Consider the following 20,205-nt stretch of genomic DNA (forward strand, 5'->3'; position numbering starts at 1 on the left):
GTGAAGTGGCATGCCCATTTTGCAGATGGGGGGACTGAGGCTCAGGCAGGCCTGGAATTTGCCCAAGGTCAGGTGTGGTCAGGTGCTGCATCGTGGACCAAGCTCCCTGCATCACCATGCTGGTCTCTTCGGTTTGAGACTTGTTTGCTTTGAATGGCTCAGGACCTGGACGTGTGACAGGGCCTCCTCTCTCTGACGGCTCCTTCTCAGCCCTTTCAAAGACTCTTCTCCCCTCTTCCCTGTCCCCTCTGCCCCCTCTGGCCCCTTCTCCTTGCATCTATGTCCTGCCCTGGCCAGCCCCCCCTCACAGCCCTTCCAAGATGCTTCCCTTATGTGGCTTTGAGGAAGTGATACCTTCAGATGTGGCTAGCGGCAGGGAGGCCAACAGCCTGTCTAAAAAACAACCGTGCAAAGTGTAACAAAAGGCTTAAAATCTCCCTCCCCTTCTACCAGTAATGCTCTTCCCAGAAATTCAGTTTCTAGGGAAATAATCTGAAAGACACAAAATATCCTCTGCGTGGAGATGTTCATCACAGGGTTGCTTATAATAGCAAAAAAAAAAAAAAAAAAAAAAGCGGACACAACAGCAAAGTACGTAGGGAAACATTTCAGTCAGTGATGAGGCCCTTCATGCACCCCTCCCCCCGCAAGCAAACTGCCATGGGCCGGTGTCCACTGAGAGACACCCCCACATGCCAGGCACTGTTCTCAGGCCTTCATATTTATTCTCTCCTTTAATCCTGACGATTTTTTTTAAGTTGGTACTTAAAACGCCCCCATTTGCAGACAAACAAACTGAGGCAAGGAGAGGCTAGGTAAACTGCCCAAGGTCAGAAGCTTCCAGGCACCGCGACTCCACCAGACTCAACCACTCCCAGAGCCGTGGCGGTGACTGATGACCATCACCAGGAGTTAGTTGTTGAGGGCAGGCCAACGTGCCAGGCGCTTCTCCCTCTTGCTAGTCCCCATTGCCATTGCTGCCCCCCCCACCATCCAGGCCGGCGAGGGCACAGATGATTCCTTAGGCCCCAGACAGAAACAGCAGTGAGAAAGTCTTAGGGTGTTTGGCGTTCAAGAGTCCATGAGAGCAGTCCCCCACCACCCAGAGAGGAGGGACCAGCTGGGGGCTGGGCCAGGAGCCTAGAGTTAGGTGGGAGAGTAGGCCCTGCCCCTGCCGCCCTCCCTTGGGGTCACTGGGGTGACTGGAGGCGAGGTGGGGGTCACTGAAGGACGAGTGTGGGGGTCTGAACGCACAGGGGCTTGTGCCCTACTCCCAGCTGGAAGCCAGGACAAGGGAGGGATCCCTTGCACCCCAATTCCTCTGCTCCCATGGGGGGTACAGGGGGTCCCCCAGATCTCCTGGACCTACGGTGAGCCCCAGCACATGACTGGCTTTGAGGCTTGCCTGCTGGGAGAGGTCCAGGGGGCTGGGAACCTGCAGCAGAGGCCAAAGCCCCTGAGAGAATGTGGTTGGTCTTTGGCAGTGCCAGATAGAGCCCAGGAGTAGGTCAGCGGTGTCCCCGGGCCCGACCATGGCGCAAACACCATGGAGGGAACCTGGCAGGATAGGTCTATCGCGGTCCAGAGGGTGCTGTGGGGGTCAGACAGCCTGGGGAACTTCACTTACCCTGGTGGGAAGGAGATGGTTGGGGGCGGGGGAGGAGAGTGGAGACGATCTCGTATTGAGTTGGTTCAACTTCCAAAGTCACCATGTTTACAGCTGGAAGTGACTGAGCTCTCGGACCTGGAAAGCATGCCTTTCTCCAGCTTCCACGAAATGGTCCAAGGGCACCCAGAGCGGAATGCAGCAAAGAATCTTACAGCTGGGCGGGCACAGGGCACTCACAGCCCTGTTCTTTTCTCTAGCCTGGGACAGAGGTGCTGTAAGGACCAGCCTCACTTTTCAGATGGGGACAGAGTCCTAGAGAGGGGAGGACTTGCTCAAGATCAACTAGCCAGCACAACGGGGAGATCAGCCCTCAGAGCTCTCTCAGCAGACCACAGCACTACACGGCATCGCATTGCCCACGAGCGCACCCCTCTCCCCACGCTGTCCCTTTGCCCAGAATGGCACCTCTGCTCCTCAGCTTAGAAAATTCCAACTGTCCTTCAGGAGTCAGCTGAGATGTTCTGAGACATCACCTCCCTCTGGGCCGTTGGTAAAGGAAGAGTGGACGAATGAATCAGTAAGACTTAGCAGCCCCCAAAACAGGAGACATGTGGCCTGCTGAGGAACTCAAAGTGTGTCACCTCTTGTTACCAGGATATTAAAGCCACGTTGGCTCAGGAAAAGCCTGAAGGGAGGAGAGAGCCATGATTTCAGGGATTGCATAAGACGGCAACAGAAATGGGGTTTCTCTTTGACTTTCCATTTGAATGTTCCCTTTCAACAATGATTAAGTATTTATAGATACTGTGTTTCCAAAATCAGTGTGGAAGTTCCCTGAATCCTCTGGGCATTGGGACTGCCTTGCCGCCCATCCCAAATGTCCATCCCTGGGTCACAATGACACGTGTTCAGTCCTGGAATGAGGAAGACCACGGGCCTGTGATGCCCAAGCCTGTGACCCTCCCTCCACCCTGCAACCTCCTGCACAATCCGTACGGAGAAGCGGACACACCGAGGCTTTGTAGAACCACTTTTTGCTACTTTTTGCCAGTTGGGACAAACTCCCCTGTCCCCTCCTTTCTACCTCTGGGCAGAGAGTAAGTGGTCCACAAACCCCAGGAGAGACTCAGGGGCTGTGGACACCCTGAAATGCACAGCGGGTCTCAGGCATTACCCTACTCCTGTCCCCCAACGCTGCCACACACAGCCCCTACGGGTTTAATGAACACCCAAAAGCTGAGAAGCCTGTGACCCACTGCTGTTTCTGTAGGAGCAGTGGCAGCTGGCAGAAATCTTAGCTCTCTTTCACAGATGAGGAAACTGGGGCTCAGAGAGGGATGCGATCTTCTCACGGCCACACAGCCAGTCAGTGGCAGAGGCGATGAGAAATCCAGATCCCCCATCTGCCAGGCTGAGGTTCTTTCGGCAGCCCCGCCGTGCACCTGGTCTGCACCCCTACGTGCACTCACAGCTTGGGTCGTGACAAGGACACATTTTCCTGAATTTGCCTCCGTAACTCAGAATGATTCATTAGTATGAAAAACATGTTCTTCGCTGCCCTTGCCAGAAGATTCTTGACACAAACACACTGGGGGTTTGGCATAAAATCTCTCCCTTGTTAAGCATTTATATATAATGAGGGTTGAAATGGTCCCTTGAGACTGATCCAAGCCCCCCATTTTTGGAGGAGAGATATGAGGCTCAGGGGTCAGGGCCTGATTTGAACAATTCAGTGGCACAGCTGCGATATGAATCCACAGAGCCTGCCTTGAACTTCCAGCTGCTCCTTTGTAGAGGGGTGAAAGAGAGGAAGGAAGGAAGGAAGGAAGGCAGGCAGGAAGGAAGAAAGGCAGGAAGGAAGGAAGGGAGGCAGGCTACCACTTACTAAGCATCTACTCTATGCTAGGTGCTTTGTATAAATTGATGCTGAGCCTTATTGCTATCCCCACAAGGAGACATTTTCATCCCTGTTTTGCAGATGAGCAAGCTGAAGCTCAGAGAGAGCAGGCCATGGGCCCGGAGTCACAGAGCCCAGCAAGTGCTGGGGCTGGAACTGACACCCATTTCTTTCCCCTACACCAAGGGTTGGCAGCAGGCCAAATCCAGCCTACCAACCTATTTTTGTTGAAATGGTGATGGTGGTGGTGATGGGGGGGAATCAATAGAAGAATAACATTTCAGGACTCATGAAAATGATATGGAATTCGAATCTCCGCGTCCATAATAAAGTTTTATTGGAACACAGCCATCCCCATTCATTTACGTATTGTCTGTGGCTGCTTTCACATCGAAAGAGCAGAGTTGAGTAGTTGCGACAAAGAACATACGGGTTGCAAAGCCCAAACTATCTACTATCTGGCTCTTTGCAGATAAGATTTGCTGACTCCTGCCTGATGCCATGCAATTTCCCAGGGAGCCTGGAAAGTCTGCAGAGCTTCCCTTGTCCCTGCGCAAGGGCATCAGGGCTGAAACCCAGGCCTCCTCCTGTTTGCCAAGCTGTATGCCCTGGGGCTGGATCCCCTGGAGAAGGGACCTTCACTCATTTGTTCACCTGGAGTGTTCACCCTCTTTTTATGGGGAGAAAGCTACTAGCAGTGGTCCCAAATGCACAGTTCCCCTTCCCTCCTCATCACAGCCCCTGGGAAGGCAGCCCCAAAGCATGTCCCATCAGATCTGCTACAGAAGGAGTGGACAGCGAAGGTGGGGAACAAGCAGGGGCAAGGGTCTGCATGAAGCCAGAGGGAGGGAGGGGGGATGGCCTGGGCACAAGCTGGGGCTTCTAGCTGGCTTCAAAGGCACAATTCCCAGGGAGTGAAATGAGGAGTTCTCTACCTTTCAAGTGACTCCTGGGAAGTCACTATTTATTCTCCTTGACTTTTAAGGCTGCAAAAGGCTTCCCACCTCCTCTCTCTCTCTCTCTGCTCTCCTTCCCCTAACTTCCTCTCTGGGGGTAGAAAGGAATCTCATTCCCCAAATGCTCAGAAGAGACAGAAGATGAAAAGGATTAATTTCTTGCTGTAGCCTGTCTGCTCTCCTGCAGCTGTGCTGAAGCATGAGCACTGCAGGCCTGGGAACGGGTGTTCTGGGCAGGTGGCAGGGACAAGGGGAGTCTAGGGGTCCATGATACAGCCTCATGCCTGGAACTCCCCAAACAGGGCCTATAAATGGCCAAAAGCTTCCATAAAGCCCAAGCGCTTTAGTGAATGGGACCATGGATGCAGGAGGGGTAGGAGGAAGAAACAGAGGGAAGAAAAGAAAACACAAAACAGAAAGGAAGAAAGGAAGGAAGGAAGAAAAGGCAGACGGAAGGAACCTGGAAGACATCATGCTACATGAAAAAGCAGGGCACGACAGACCACACATTGTATGAAATGTCCAGAATAGGCAAATCTGTAGAGATAGAAAATAGATTAGTGGTTTCTTGGCTGGGGGCCGGTAGGGGATTGGGATCGGGAGGTGATTGCAAAAGGCTACAGGGTTTCACTCGGGGGGGGGGGGTGATGAAAATGTTCTATGATTGGTTGTGGCGATGTGGCACAGCTCCGTGAATATACTAAAAACCAGTGAATTGTATACTGAAATGGCTGAATTGCACAGTGTGTGAAGTATACCTCAATAAAACTGTTACAGGAAAGGAATAAAGATGGAAGTTGGTGTCCAAGATGGCGGCGTAGGAAGACCCTGAAATCGCCTTCTCCCATGGACACACCAAGTCTACGGCTACACATGGAACAATTCCTGCTGACAAAGGATGGAAATGTAGCGGCACATTTCTGTCCACAACAAGGCATAGAAGGGCCACATCGAGACAGGTAGGAGAGACAGAGATGCAGTCTCACTAAAAACCTCAACCCCGGCGGGATAATTCACAATACGGGAAGATCTCATGGGTCTGGACTCTCTCTCTGAGGAGAGAGGGGTTTGTGCTACACACTGGGCACCCCAACCTGTTGCACTTGCACTGAAGAGATGAGGCCCCCCCCAAACATCTGGCTTTGGAAACCAATGGGGCTTACGTCCAGGAAACCCGGGGTCTGTGGAGACGAGATACTCCTTTGAGGGACTTATGGCTCATGCACGGACTCGCTCATCAGGGGACCAGCAGAAAGGCAGCAGTTTAAGAGGTGACTGGATTGTACGTGCAGGAGATGCATTTGCGAACCTAGATTTTTTTTGGGGGGGGGAGGGGCAGAGGGAGAGGGAGAGAGAATCCCAAGCAGGCTCCGCGCTGTCAACGCAGAGCTCGACGCAGTGCTCGATCCCAGGAACAGTGAGATCGTGACCTGAGCTGAAATCAAGAGTTAGATGCTTAATCGATGGAGCCACCCAGGCATGCTGCAGCTACCCAGGCGGGCTGCATTTGCTAATCTTACAGTATTCGCCAGAGAGGGCAGAGGTCAGTTAGGACTTTGGGGATGGAGGTGCTGGTGAGCACCATTTTTGCATTTTCCCTCTACCTTGCTAGCACAGCTAGGTAGGCCCCAGCCTCAACACTCTCTGACAACCTCACTAAAGCCAGTGGGCAAGTACAATCCACATGGGGGATACCCCTCGATCACCTGCCCCTTGTGGCCAGAGGTGCTTGTGTTTCCGGGCCCCAGGGGACCCAGACAGTTCTGGGAAGGCTACTATACCCAGGGCACTGCACAGACAGCAGACTGAAACATAAGTCCCACCTGCCTCTGAAAAAAGCCCATCTACTCGTCCTAGAGCTTTAACCCGAGGGACAGGCTTCAGGTTTGCCAGGCATCTAGAGGCTACCGAGGCACTCTCAGGGAATGCAGGCAAGGAGAAAGCCTTCCCTCGGCCTTTACACAGCTCACTGGCATCTCTTAGAAAAGAGCTCACACACTTGCCTGGAGCCCTGATTTTTGCAACAGTTGCCCCTAGGACACCTCCAGATTTCATGGTCTGGAGGCCAGCAAGGTTTACAATTACAGTCCCACAAGACTATATATATTTGCATACTTAAAAAGCTGCTGCTTAAGGATCTGGCTTCTAATCAGCCTGAAATTAGGTGCTGCCTATGATTACTCCCTTTGGAACACTGGCAGGTCTGGGCATACCTTCAACAACAGAGGCCTATCAAGAATAAATCAGGATGGGGCCCCTGCGTGGCTCAGTCGGTTAAGCGTCTGACTTCAGCTCAGGTCATGAGCTCACGGTTTGTGCTGGCAGCTTCAGATTCTGTGTCTCCCTCTTTCTCTACCCCACCCCCACTCACGCTCATCTGTCTCTCTCTTTCAAAAGTAAAATAAACATAAAAAAATTTTAAAAAAAGAATAAATCAGGCTACTCAGACAATCACAAAGGTTTGAGGGACAAGAAAGAGCTGGGGCAAGGTTGATTCATTTCCTGTATAAGGCCACTCTTTCAAGACTGGGGGAGGTAGTTGTTTTGACTAATACATGGAAACAAACACAGAGAGGCAAGCAAAATGAGGAAACAGAGGGATATGTTCCAAATCAAAGAACAAGACACAAAATGTCAGAAAAAGATCTTGATGAAACAGAGATAATCATCTACCTGTTAAAGAATGCAAAGTAATGATCATGAAGATTCTTAGGAGAAGGATTGAAGTGAGAACTTCAATGAAGAGACAGAAAATACAAGAAAGTACCAAACAGAAGTGACAGAGCTGAAGAATACAATAATGGAACTGAAAAATACACTAGAGGGGTTCAAGAGCAGACCAGATGAAGCAGAAGAAGAGATCAGTGACTTGGAAGACAGAGCAGTAGAACTCACCAAGAGAGAAAAAGAATTTTAAAAAGCGAAGACAGTTTCAGAGACTTATGGGAGAACACGAAGCAGAGTCACATTTGCTTTATAGGGGTCCCAGAAGGAAAAGAGAGAAAGGGGCAGAAAATTTGTGTGAAGAAATAATGGCTGAAAACTTCTCTAACCTGGGAGCAGAAACAAACATCGAGGAAGGTTAGAGAGCTCTAGATAAGATAAAACCAAAGAGAATCACATGAAGACACATTATAATTGAAATGTCAAAACTTAAAAAGAGAATCTCAAAAGTAGCAAGAGAAGACAACTTCCTGCATACAAGAGAATTCCCATAAGATCATAAGCTGATTTCTTGGCAGAAACTTTGCAGGCCAGAGGGAGTGGCATGGTATATTCAAACTGCTGAAAGGAAAAAACTTCCAGCCAAGAATACTCTACTCATCAAGGTTATCGTTCAGAATTGAAGGAGAGATCATGAGTTTTCCAGACAAGCAGAAGTTAAAGGAGTTCATCACCGGTGGCCTTACATGAAATGTTAAAGGGATTTCTTTCAGCTGTAAAGAAAAGGCACGAACTAATAACAAGAAAATATATGAAAGTAAAAATATGACCAGTAAAGGGAGTGGATTAACCATGCATAAAGCTAGTATAAAGGTTAAAAGATAAAAGTGGTAAAATTAACTAAAACTAATAATTAGTTAAGTGATATACAAAATAAAAGAATGGAAATATGACATGAAAATCATAAAACATGGGGGAGGGATATAGAGTTTTTAGAATGCATTCAAGTTCAAGTTGCTAGCAACTCAAATGAGACATCTGTATACACTGTTCTATGTGAACCTCATGGTAACCATGCGGCAAAAACCTATAGCAAAACATGATGAGAAAGGAATCTAAACCTAACACTAAAGAAAGGCATAAAACCACAAAGGAAGAGAGCGAAAGAAGAACAAAAACAGTGAGGAACTATAAAACATCCAGAAAACAACTGACAAAATGGCCGTAAGTACATACTTACCAATCAGTGTAAATGGACTAAATTTTCTAATAACAAAACACAGAGTGGCTGAAAGCATAAAAATAAGACAACTATATTCTGCCTACAAGAGACTTACTTCAGATCGAAGGACACACACACACACACACACACACACACTGAAAGTGAAGGGGTGAAAAAAGATATTCCATGGAAATGGAAATGAAAAGAAAGCTGGTTTAGCTATACCTATATCAGACAAAATAGACTTTAAAGCAAAGACTGTGATAAAAGACAAAAAAGGGCACTATGTAATGATAAAGGGGTCAACACAACAAGATGGTAACACTTATAAATATGTATGTGCCAGCAGAAGAGCACCTAAATATATAAAGCCAATACTAACAGAGAAACTGACAGCAATACAATGATTGTAGGGGACGTTAAAACTCCACTTTCATCAATGGATAGATCATCGAGACAAAAAAATCAACAGAGAAACATTGGCCTTAAATGACACATTAGGCCAGATGGACTGAAAAGATATATACAGAATATTCCATCCCCAAACAGTGGAATACACATCCTCTTCAAACACGTACGGAACATTCTCCAGGGCACATTACATGTTAGGCCACAAAACAAGTCTCAATCAATTTGAGAAGACTGAAATCATATCAGGCATCTTTTCTGACCACAACGGTATGGAACTAGGAATTAATTACAAAAGGAAAACTGGAAAAATCACAAATACATGGAGATTAAAAAACATATTACTGAACAACCAATGGGTCAAGGAAGAAATCAAAGGGAAAATACAAAAAAAATACCTTGAGACAAAGGAAAATGGAATGACAACAATCCAAAATTGATGGGATACAGCAAAAGCAGTTCTAAGAGGGAAGTTCATAGGGATACAGGCCTACCTCAAGAAATAAGAAAAATCCCAAATAAATAATCGAACTTTACACCTAAAGAAACTAGAAAAAGAAGAACAAATGAAGCCCTAAGTTAGTAGAAGTAAAGAAATAATAAAGATCAGAGCAGAAATAAATGAAATAGAGACCAAAAAAAGAAGAAAAAAAAAAAAGAAAAGACCAATGAAACTAAGATATGGTTCTTTGAAAAAGAAACAAAATTGACAAATCTTTAGCCAGACTCATCCTAAGAAAAAGGGAGAAGGCTCAAATAAGTGAAATAAAAAATGAAAGAAGACAAGTTATAACTGATAGCATAGAAATACAAAGGATTATCAGAGACTGCCAAGAACAATTATACATTAACAAACTGGACAAATTGGAAGAAATGGATACATTCCTAGAAACATACAATCTTCTAAAACTGAATCATGAAGAAATAGAAAACTGGAATAGACCGATTACCAATTGTTAAAGAGACTGAATTAGTAATCAAAATTCCCCCCTCCCACTCCCCCCGAAAAATCCTAACAAACAAAAGTCCAAAACCACACAGCTTCACTGGTGAATTCTACCAAATATTTAAAGATTTAATACTTACCCTTCTCAAACTCTTCCAAAAAATTGAAGAGGCGGGAATACTTCCAAACTCATGTTAGGGCCAGCATTACCCTGATCCAAAATCAGACATGGACACCATAGAGAAAAAGAAAATTACAGGCCAATATCCCTGATAAACGTTGATGCAAAAATCCTCAACAAAATAGTAGCATGTCAAATTCAACAATACATTAAAAGGACCACATACTATGATCAAGTGGGATTTATTCCAAGGATGCAACCATGCAAGCATGGTTCATCTCAAATTAATCAATGTGATACATTACTTTCACAAAAAAAATGTATAAAATCATATGATCATCTCTGGGGTGCCTGGGTGGCTTAGTTGGTTAAGCACCTGACTCTTAATTTTGGCTCAGGTCATGATCTCACGGTTTGTGGGTTGAAGTCCTGCATTGGGCTCTGCACTGACAGCATGGAACTTGCTTGGGATTCTCGCTTTCCCTCTCTCTCTGCCCCTCCCCTGCTCATGCATGTTCTCTCCCTCCCTCTCTCTCTCTCTCTCTCTCTCTCTCTCTCTCTCAAAATAAATAAATAAACATTAAAAAAAATCATGATTGGGGCACCTGGGTGGCTTAATCAGTTAAATGTTCGACTTCAGCTCAGGTTATGATCTCATGGTTTGTGAGTTCGAGCCCCGCATCAGGCTCTGTGCTGACAGCGTTGAGCCTGGAGCCTGCTTTGGATTCTGTGTCTCCCTCTCTTTTTTCCCCTTCCTCACCCCTGCTCACTCTCTCTCTCTCTCTCTCTCTCTCAAAAATAAATAAATATTAAATTTTTTAAAAAAATCATGATCATCTCAATAGATGCAGAAGAAGCATTTGACAAAATTCAATATCCATTTATGATACAAGAAAACTCTCAAGAAAGTGGGTATACAAGGAACATACTTCAATATATTAAAGGCCACATATGACAAACCCACAGCTTACGTCATACTCAACAGTGAAAAGCTGAAAGCTTTTCCTCTAAGATCAAGAACAAGACAAGGATGTCCCCTCTTGCCATTTTTATTCAACACCATATTGGAAGTCGTAGCCACAGCAGTTAGACAAGAAAAAGAAATTAAAAGCACCCAAATTGGAAAGGAAGAAGTAAAACTGTTGCTACTTGCTGATGACATGATACGATATCCAGAAAACCCTAAAGACTGCACCAAAAAACTGTTATAAATGAATTCAGTAAAGTTGCAGGATACGAAATCAACATACAGAAATCTGTTGCATTTCTCTACAGTAATAATGAACTATCAGAAAGAGAAATTAAGAAAACAGTGTCTTTAACAACTGAATCAAAAAGAATAAAATACCTAGGAATAAATTTAACTAAGGTGGTGAAAGACCTGTACGCTGAAAACTATAAAACACTGACCAGATAAATTGAAGACACAAATAAATGTCAAGACATTCCATGCTCATGGACTGAGAGAATTGACATTGCTAAAATGTCCATACTGTCCAAAGCAAGATTCAATGCAATCCATATCAGAATTCTGATGGCTTTTTTTCACAGAACTAGAACAAATAATTCTAAAATTTGTATGGAACCATGAAAGGCTTTCTCCAGCCAAAGCAATCTTGAGAAAGAAAAACAAAGCTGGAGGTATCACACTCGGGTTTCAAACTATACCACTACGCTACAGTAATCAAAACAATATGGCATTGGCGTAAAAACAGACATAGATCAACGGACCAGGACAGAGAGCCCAGAAACAAACCCACACCAACCTGTAAGCAGTGGTGGGGTAGGACTTCTACTGGGGCTCCCTAGTTCCACACCAGAAGCAGGAGAATACCCCAGCAGCTTTGCTGGGTAACAGCCAGGCACAGAGGCAGAGGTGACAAAGCAGCCAGGGGGATTCCAGTGAGCAGGGGGGCGGCCAGGCCCCTTCGTTAGGGGGGGAGCTGCTCTGGGCACCTCTGCAAAAAGCACCATAAAGGCTGTTAGGAAATGCTGGAATCAGTGTGCCAAAAAGTTAGACTACTTTAGAACCCAAACGATAAGAGTAAACAAAGCGAGGCTCTTGGCGGGGTAAGCTATGGGAAACTTCCTTTCTGAGCAACACTCCTTAAGAAGAATGCGCGCACGGCTCCTGGAACTCTTTCACACCAGCTGCATCCGCAGAGGCCGAACTTGGAGCGGCAGATGAAGTCAACCCCCCACTCTCTTGGGCCGCCAACCTCTGGCCAAACCCAGACATGCCGGGGAGACATCACGGACAGCCACAGAGCAGCAGGCTGTCGGGAACCGTGGGCTCCCACCCCTCTCGGAAGCTCCCTTTCTGTGCCCTCGGTGCGAGTTACCTCACCTCTCTGGGCCAGGGGGAGGGGCTGGGTTACCGTTAGGGGTGTCTTCCCTCTCCAACACCTGATTCAGAGCCTGTGGTTGGCTTCCGCTGTGAGGCCCGCCCCTGACACCACTATTTGGAGGGAGGCCCGTTGTGACATCCAAGTTAGAAAAGGGAACCAGGAATTTCTGCCTCCCACTAGTTCCTGGAACTTCCCTCTTTGAGTCTTGGTTTCCTGATCTCTGAAGTGAGGGCAGCATTATGCACCTCTTAGAGTTCTTGGGAAATCAGAACTAGATATTCACGCATTCACGCATTCATGCATTCGTTCATCCAACAAATATTACTGTGCCCATCCTATTAGGGATACAACAGTGAACAACACAGACATGGTCCTGCCCTTGGGGGGCATGCTGTCCGGGGGTGCAGACATTAAACACACAGAAGGCATCAAGAGGAATAAGATAGTCTGGACTGAGGCAAGGGTGCGTGGGGTACACGGCCTGTGAGGTCAGGATGAGACCTTTGTATTTTATTCCAAGAGCATCAGGAGTGGAAATCTGCTCTCTGGCTGCGGAGGGAGGGAGAGCAGATGGGGAGGGGGGCCTGAGCGGACAGCTGACCAGGGGCCTCGGAGAAGAAAGCACCTTGCCCTCCTCGCCTTCCTTTGCATCTCTTCTCCCAGGGTCTTTCTTGAGCTCTGACTCCAGCCTGCAGGTGCTCTGTCGGAATGAGGAAGCGCCACACCCAAGCGAGACTGTTGATACTCCAGGTGCCCATGAATATTATCTCCCTGCCCTCGGAGATTACCCAGAGCAAATGAGCATGTAGAAAAAGGACCCAAGGGCCCTGGGCAGGGGCCCAAAGAACTCTGTCTACTCCTAGCTCCTCCAGTATTTGCATTGGACCTCAGATAGGTCACTGGCTTCCCGGTGTCCTCGTTTCCTCATCTGGTATCTATGGGACTAGCACTGAATCCAGGCTAAATTTAAGTCCAAGTAGCATTTACTGTGCAAAGACCCCAAGCTTTGGGGTCAGACAAGCTTGGGCTGGAATCCTAGATTCCATGTTTGAGGCTGTGTGGCCTGACGCTGGCTACTTTGCTTCTGGAAGCCTGCAGCTGGCTGAGGGCCCACACTTTGAGAACCACTGCCCTAGAATAACACCCCTCAGGGAGGAGGACCTGTGATTTGCTCATTGCTATGCCTCAGCAGGGCTGGCGTATAGCAATTTCTTGCTGTGTGCCTGGGGAGTCGGGGCGCTGAGAGGTTTGTTTTGGCAATGGCAGAAGTGGGTCGAGGGTGGGTGTGGGCCGTGGGATGTTGGCAAGAAACAGGAAGAGGGTAGAGCTTCTAATGCCAGGTGAGGAGCTGGGCCTTGTGGTAGCTGAACATGGTCCCCAGAGATGTCCACATCCTCATCGCTGGAACCTGAGCACGTTACCTTATGTGGCAAAAAAGAACTTCACAGGTGTGATTAAGTCAAGGAATTCGGGACGGAGAGATTATCCTGGATTATCCTGGTGGACTCTAAATATAGTCACAAGAGCCCTTATAAGAGAGAGGCAGGAGATCTGGCTACAGATGGGAGAAGGGGATATGACAAAGGAGACAAGAGGGACAAGTGATGGGAGAGAAGGGTCGTGAGCCAAGGAGAGTAGCTGGAAAAGGCATGGAAGTGGATTCTCCTCTGACGTCTCCAGGAGCAACCAGCCCCATCCACACCTTGATCTCAGACCTCCCAAACTGTTAAGAGAATCACTCTGTGTTGTTTTCAGCCACCAAGTTTGAGGTCATCTGCTACAGAAGCCCTAGGAAACGGCTGCAGACCCCTCTATCCAGGAAGAACAGTGGAGGCCACTGAGTGGGGCGGGGCAGCACATGGGGAGAGGTGACGAGGGTGGGGTGAAGGCAACCAATCAGGGGCAGGAGAGGCCACAGAGAAGGGAGGACGGGCCAGCCGGGCCCCTCCCTCCTAGAGTCTCCCATTGGCTGGCACCCTGGCTGACCGTGTCCCTCCCTGCTCCAAGGGCAGGCCCAGGTAGTCCCTTCGGAATTCTCAGCTCAGACCTCCACCCACCTCAGCAGTGATAAGGGCCTTTGGTCAGGTCAGTGCTATCAGTCATCAGGGAAGCTGGGAGCCAACCTGATGGAGGGCCACATAAGGCCCTGATACCCTGGCAGTCTCAGCGTGAAAATCAATCTTTGGCTGTTCTTGGCCTCCTGTGCCCCCCGGTCCCCACCATCGTGTGAAACCCTCCAAGCAGCTCACCATCCTCCTCTGCCAAACCCCTCTGCCCCCCATTTCCAAGGCCTGGAGAACAGAGCATGGCCACAGCCACACAGAACATGTGCTCTGAAGGCTTTGGCTCTGTGGCCACTGTGCGTGATCGGGGCACGCGCAGCCTGGCTTCAGCTTCAGAGCCCCCTCCCAGGGTGGCTGTGAAGGTCAGAAGAAAAGATGGGCATACACAGGGCGCCCAGCACCCAGAGGACAGCCAGTAATGGGGGCTGCTATCTCTCTACTCAGAATGTGGCTCAGAATGTGGCTTTGGCTGACACAGTAGCTTGCATCACTTGGGCCATTTACTTCACTTTCCTGAGCCTCACTTTTCCCATCTGTAAAGCAGAGATTAAACAAGCACCTACTTCATGGGGTTGTGGGAAAAGTGAAATGAGGTCATGAGGCCGAAAGTACCACCCTGGATGAATAAGGTCTTTCCCGTCCCCGTTTAAGGCTCAGCTCAGAGGTCTACTCCCTGGGATGGGCTCCCTGGGCCACGAGCCGCCTCATCCGGGCACCCAGCACGCTGGGTTGCGATCCTTGGCAAGTGCTGCACTGAACCACTGCCCGTCTACTCTGCAACCAGACCATGAGCGATTACAGGTGGTGAGACCGATGCTTGGGGTGGGGTGGGGTGGGGGGCTTGCTTTATGTCCCTTTGCACCCTTAGCACCCAGCACAAGGGTGGGGACAGGATGCCCACAGAATGATTACACACAGAAACAATGGCAAACATGTAAAGCTGGCACCCAGTGGGTACCCAGTGTCAGCTCTTGTGGCTGAGTACTTACTGAATGCTGTTCCCTAAGGATTAGGGGCGAAGGCAGCCTATAAACCAGGGGATCACACGGGTAAGAGCAGTGGCTAGTGGCATGCATGACTACACTGAATTGTGTCAATGGGCTTCTACAGTGTCTAAGCCCTTCTTCAAGGTCTACGCCCCGTGCTTTGTTCTTTGCTTCACGAGCTAAATTAGCTTTGTACTCGAGGTCACTTTCTGAATGAGGGAATGTGGAAGGACGTGGTCAGAAGGGGTCTTGCCCATCAGGGCCAGATGTGGAAGCCTTTAGATCTGCGTTTTGGAGAGACATTGCTGGGTGGTTTGGGGGACAGATCTGAGACGGAGAGTCTCAAGGTTAGGAGGCTGGAGCAGGAACAATGAGGCTTGTTCCAGAAGGCTAGCAGTGGAGGGGTGGAGAGCCCAGGATCCAGGTCTATGGTGGGACACTCCATACCTGGCTGCTGCCAGGACCAGAGGGACCATGAGGCCCAGGGGTCCAGTTGGGCCGTTTTGCTCCCACAGCACTCCCCAGGGATCAGAACCCAGAGGGTGTGGGTCTGCAGCATCCGTCCAAGCTTTCCTCAAGTCCGATGCTCAATTATTGAAGGGAGACAAACGTCCCATTGGGGTTGTAGAGCCTGTTCACCTCTCTTGGCTCACTTGTGCATCGGGCAACCCTGGGAGGTGAGTAGGGCAGGCTGCACGAGGACGGACCCCACACTCTATGCGATGAGGAAACTGAAGCCCAAGAGGGACAGGGACTTGCTCAAACCACAGCGCGAGTGAGGACAAAGCTGAGACCGGGGCTATGCAGTTGACTTTCCATCCTGTTCATCGCAATAAATGCCCAAAATGTCACCTCTGCATCTCCAGTGCTCAGCACAGTTCCAGGCATGTGGTGGGAAGTTGATAAATGTTTGCAGATAAATGTATGTATGTATGTATATATATGTGGATGGATGGATGGATGGATGGACGGATGGACAGGTGTATGTATGTATGTATGTATGTATATGTGGATGGATGGATGGATGGATGGACAGATGGACAGGTGTATGTATGTATGTATGTATGTATGTATATGTGGATGGGTAGATGGACGGATGGACAGGTGTATGTATGTATGTATGTATGGATGGATGTATATGTGGATGGAGGGACAGATGGATGGAATGGTGGATGGGTCAGTCACACAGACCAGCATTCTGGCATGGTCTGTTGGAAGAGTAAGGAAAGCAACATCTGTTGAGCACTGCAATGTGCCAGGTGTTCTACCAGTGCCCATTCGTTCACCCCTCTCAACAGCTAGAGCTCCCCCAGACCTGTAAACACCCTCTCCGTGCAGTGGGTGAGCTTCCTCAGAGCCACTCAAGTGTTTGATGGGGTTTCCCTTAATACCCTGCATTGGCTTTGCCACCGGTGCGTTTATCTACATCTCATTCTGATCCTGTTTTATCTTTTCAGCCTGGATACCTCTTGGAGGTGGAATCCTGGGGTGTCCTCTCTCTTGCATCTTCTGTACCCCTAACATCCAATGCTCTCCGAGCCTATTTTTTTTATAGCCTCCTAGATTTTGCTCTATTCCCTTCTCCTCTCTCATGGGCCAGTGCCACACCCCTCTTCACCGATGGCCCCTTCTCATCCCTCTTGTCCACACCTTACAGGGAACCAGAGCTCTCTATACAAAGCACAGAATTGCCTGGGTTACCCCCACCCTCGCTTCTAATCCTCCCACCTTCCCCTTAGACCTATGGTATAAGGTCCAAGCTCCTAGCCTGACCTTCAAGGTTGTGCCTTCCCAATTTGGCCCGTCCTCTTTCTCTTCTGACCCGAGTGCCCCTAGCATAAGAGCTGGTGCATAAGAGATGCTCAACGAATGTGGACCGAGCTGGGTTTGTGGTTACTCCCCAGGTGGCAGCATCAGCGCATGGCCATTTGAAGGTGGTCCTGGAAAGCCTGGGTGAACACTTCAGATGACGAACCAAGTGGCAGAGTTGGGCTTCAAACTTAGGGCTCCTGACTGTAAAGACAACGTAGCTAGAAAAAAGGGCCCACAAGTTCTGGAGTCAGAGGGCCTCTGTCCAGGTCCCAGCTGAGTGGCCCTGGTCAGGTTCTTTGAGATTTAATGTGGTCCTTTAAAAATGAAAGTACAAGATTCTACCTCGGGGGGATTTGGGAGGACGGAACCCCACGAGGTTTGCAAAGTGCTCACGAAGAGTTCCCAGCACAGAACGTTCAACCAGCGCCTGGTGAACAGCCGCCACCTAAGGGTTACCACTAGTGGGTCCCCCTCCCCATGCACTTGTCCTGCATACAAATGGCTGGGTGGTTACCTGTCTGTGGCTCCTTGAGGGGCTGTGACCTCTGTCCCACTCCACACCTGGAGCTTCAGGGGCTTGTCTTCCTGCCGCGTGGGTTCTCGGCTTTGATTCCTGGCCAGCTGAGAGCTGCCAGACCTCAGAGTAGTGTCGTGGGCATGGTGGCTGGCAGGTCCGCAGCGGAAGAGCTGCTGGTATGCCGTGCGGAAGTCTCTGTTTAGTGTGGCGTACAGGATAGGGTTCAGGGCCGAGTTGGCATAGCCCAGCCACAAAACGACGGCTTCGAAGGCCTCGTTGATGGCATCATCCCCTCTCAGCCCACGGTAAACAAACACAGTGAAATAGGGGAACCAGCAGATAATGAAGGCTCCCATCACGGCGGCGAGTGTCACTGTGGCTTTGTGCTCCCCGATGGTAGCTGCCTTCCAGGAGCCGATATGGTGGATCCTCTTGGCCTGATCCCGGGCAATCTTGAAAATGCGGTAGTAGGTGATGCACATGACCAGCAGAGGCAAGTAGAAGGTGACCAGCCCATCCACCAAGCCATACACCAAGTTGACCTGGACTTTGCACTTGGGGATGGTGTGGTTGAAATTGCTGGTCTCATTCCTGCTGTTCCACCCCAGATGGATAGACAGAAAGGACAGGGTGATGGAAATGACCCAAATTAAGACAAGAGACACAGCCACTCGGACTGGGGTGACCAGCACAGGGTAGCGCAGGGGGTCCGTGACAGCGCAGTACCTGTCGAGGCTGATCATGAAGAGGTTAAGGATGGAGGCCGTGCAGAGCATCACATCCAGGCTGGTATAGATATTGCAGAAGACCTTGCCGAAGCTCCACCTGCAGGATAGCTGGTAGAAGGCTGAGAAGGGCAGCACCAGGAGGCCAAGGAGCAGATCAGTGATGGCCAAAGACACAATGTAGCAGTTGGTCAGACTGCGGAGCCGGCGGTTCAGGCCCACAGCCAGGCAGACCACCACATTGCCGGCGACGGTGATGAGGATGAGGACAGCGAGGACCACGCTGACAGTGATCCTACATGGGGGAGAGTCCAGACAAAAGGAAGAGGCTGTGCCGTTAGGTACCATCCTGGAACCTCACGGCTCCTTCCTCTGCCCACGGCCCCTGGCCGCCGCTCGTTCAGCTCCTCCGGGTGCCAGTTATGCCAATCACTGGGCTCTAGGCTTCCAGGAGAGCCAAAAGAAAATGTCCAGACATGGGGAGGCTACGATGACTGCCGCAGTACTGCTTTTCTAGAAATAAATAGAGCCGTCTCCGAGGAGGTATCGGGCACGAACATGAATGAAGGAGAGCGAAGGAAGAGAGAAGGTTCTGGGTTCAAATTCCAGTCCTCGAATTACCCCCTGCAGAGCCAGCTTCCTCCAAGGACTGAAGCAGGTCTCCACTCTCCAGGTCTTGCATAGAGACTGAGGCACCAGAGCATGTGTCTGGAGGTGGCTTTGGTTTTATGCAGGAGAGATCGCGTGGAGATGTGGCCACATCGTTCTCCATAGCTGATGGATGCTCCCACCCATGCGACGGGGGTCAAGGACTGCTGCGTCTGCCTCTTAGGACCATTGGAGAACAGGAGCTGAAAATGCAAGGGTCAAGTGTTGAACACTTTGCAATCAGACTAAGAGCGTGACTGATTCAAGGCGAATCCGTCTAGACCTCGATCTCCCGGCGAGGCTCCAGGAGGCACAGGGCCAATCTGGACACCTCTCCTTAGGAGGGACTGAGGCAATCAGGATACACAGTGGGAGGAGGAAGGGAGGCAGAGTGCAAGGGACTGGACCACTGTGTCACCTAGTGAGATACGGCTGGAGTGGATACTTATACGGGAGAAAGAAAGAACTAGACAGAGACTCTAGACACAGGAACAGGGACTGCATTTGCTGTTTGCTGCTGGTCCCCAGTGCCTGACCCCACAGGGAGGCATTAAGCCTCTAATGGATAAATGATAAAATGAATGAATAAATCAGCAAATGTAATGAATTTACTCTGATAAAGCACTGAGAACTTGACGCTGTGGGTTTTACAAAACGTCACCATACAGTAAGCCAGGAGCTGACAAAGTTTCTCAGGAGCAGGCCAGGTAGTCAGTATTTTCCGCCGTGCAACCCCCAAGGTCTCTGCTGCAATGACTCAACTCTGTCACTGTAGCACGAGGGCACCTACACAGACAAGGTGCAAATGAATGAGTGTGGCTGCGCTCCCAGGAGGCTTTACTATGGATGCTGAAATTGGGAATTTCACGTAATTTTCACGTGTCACCAAACAGTGTTCCTCTTTTGATTTTTTCCTAACTCTTTTTAAAAACGATTTCCAAACTATTTAAAAATGTAAAAGCCATCCTGAGCTCACAGGTTGCACAAAACCGGGCAGAGGGCCAGATTTTGCCCGCTGTCATAGTTCGCCAGCGGCACCTGCTCTCAACGTCTCTCTAAATCTTACTTTTCTTATATAGCAGCACACGTCGTCGGTCAGCCAGCACAGAGCTCACTCAGCCTCTCCAGTGGCTGCACAGCAGCCCGTGGGGTGGCTGGCCATGGTTATTCTATTATGCCCTTATCACGAGTATTTTGGTGGTTTCCAGTTCCTTCCTCCCTCCCTCCCATCCTTCCTACCTTCCTTCCACCTGTCCCCATGCAAACCCCACTTCAACAGAATG

The 20,205-nt window shown here is 49.3% G+C and overlaps 1 protein-coding gene across 1 annotated transcript in view; it reads right to left on the bottom strand.

Annotated features, from left to right (window-relative positions):
• HRH2 (histamine receptor H2) overlaps positions 1-20,205 on the bottom strand; it is a 54,520-nt gene that overhangs the window by 14,001 nt on the left and 20,314 nt on the right. The window contains exon 2 of the mRNA XM_049647764.1: positions 17,547-19,125. Within this exon, the coding sequence (XP_049503721.1) occupies positions 17,547-18,622 (1,076 nt within the window). The 5' untranslated portion in view covers positions 18,623-19,125. The remainder of the gene's footprint in view (positions 1-17,546; positions 19,126-20,205) is intronic.

Source organism: Panthera uncia, assembly GCF_023721935.1.
Source record: "Panthera uncia isolate 11264 chromosome A1 unlocalized genomic scaffold, Puncia_PCG_1.0 HiC_scaffold_17, whole genome shotgun sequence".
In the NCBI taxonomy this organism is placed as follows: Eukaryota; Metazoa; Chordata; class Mammalia; order Carnivora; family Felidae; genus Panthera; species Panthera uncia.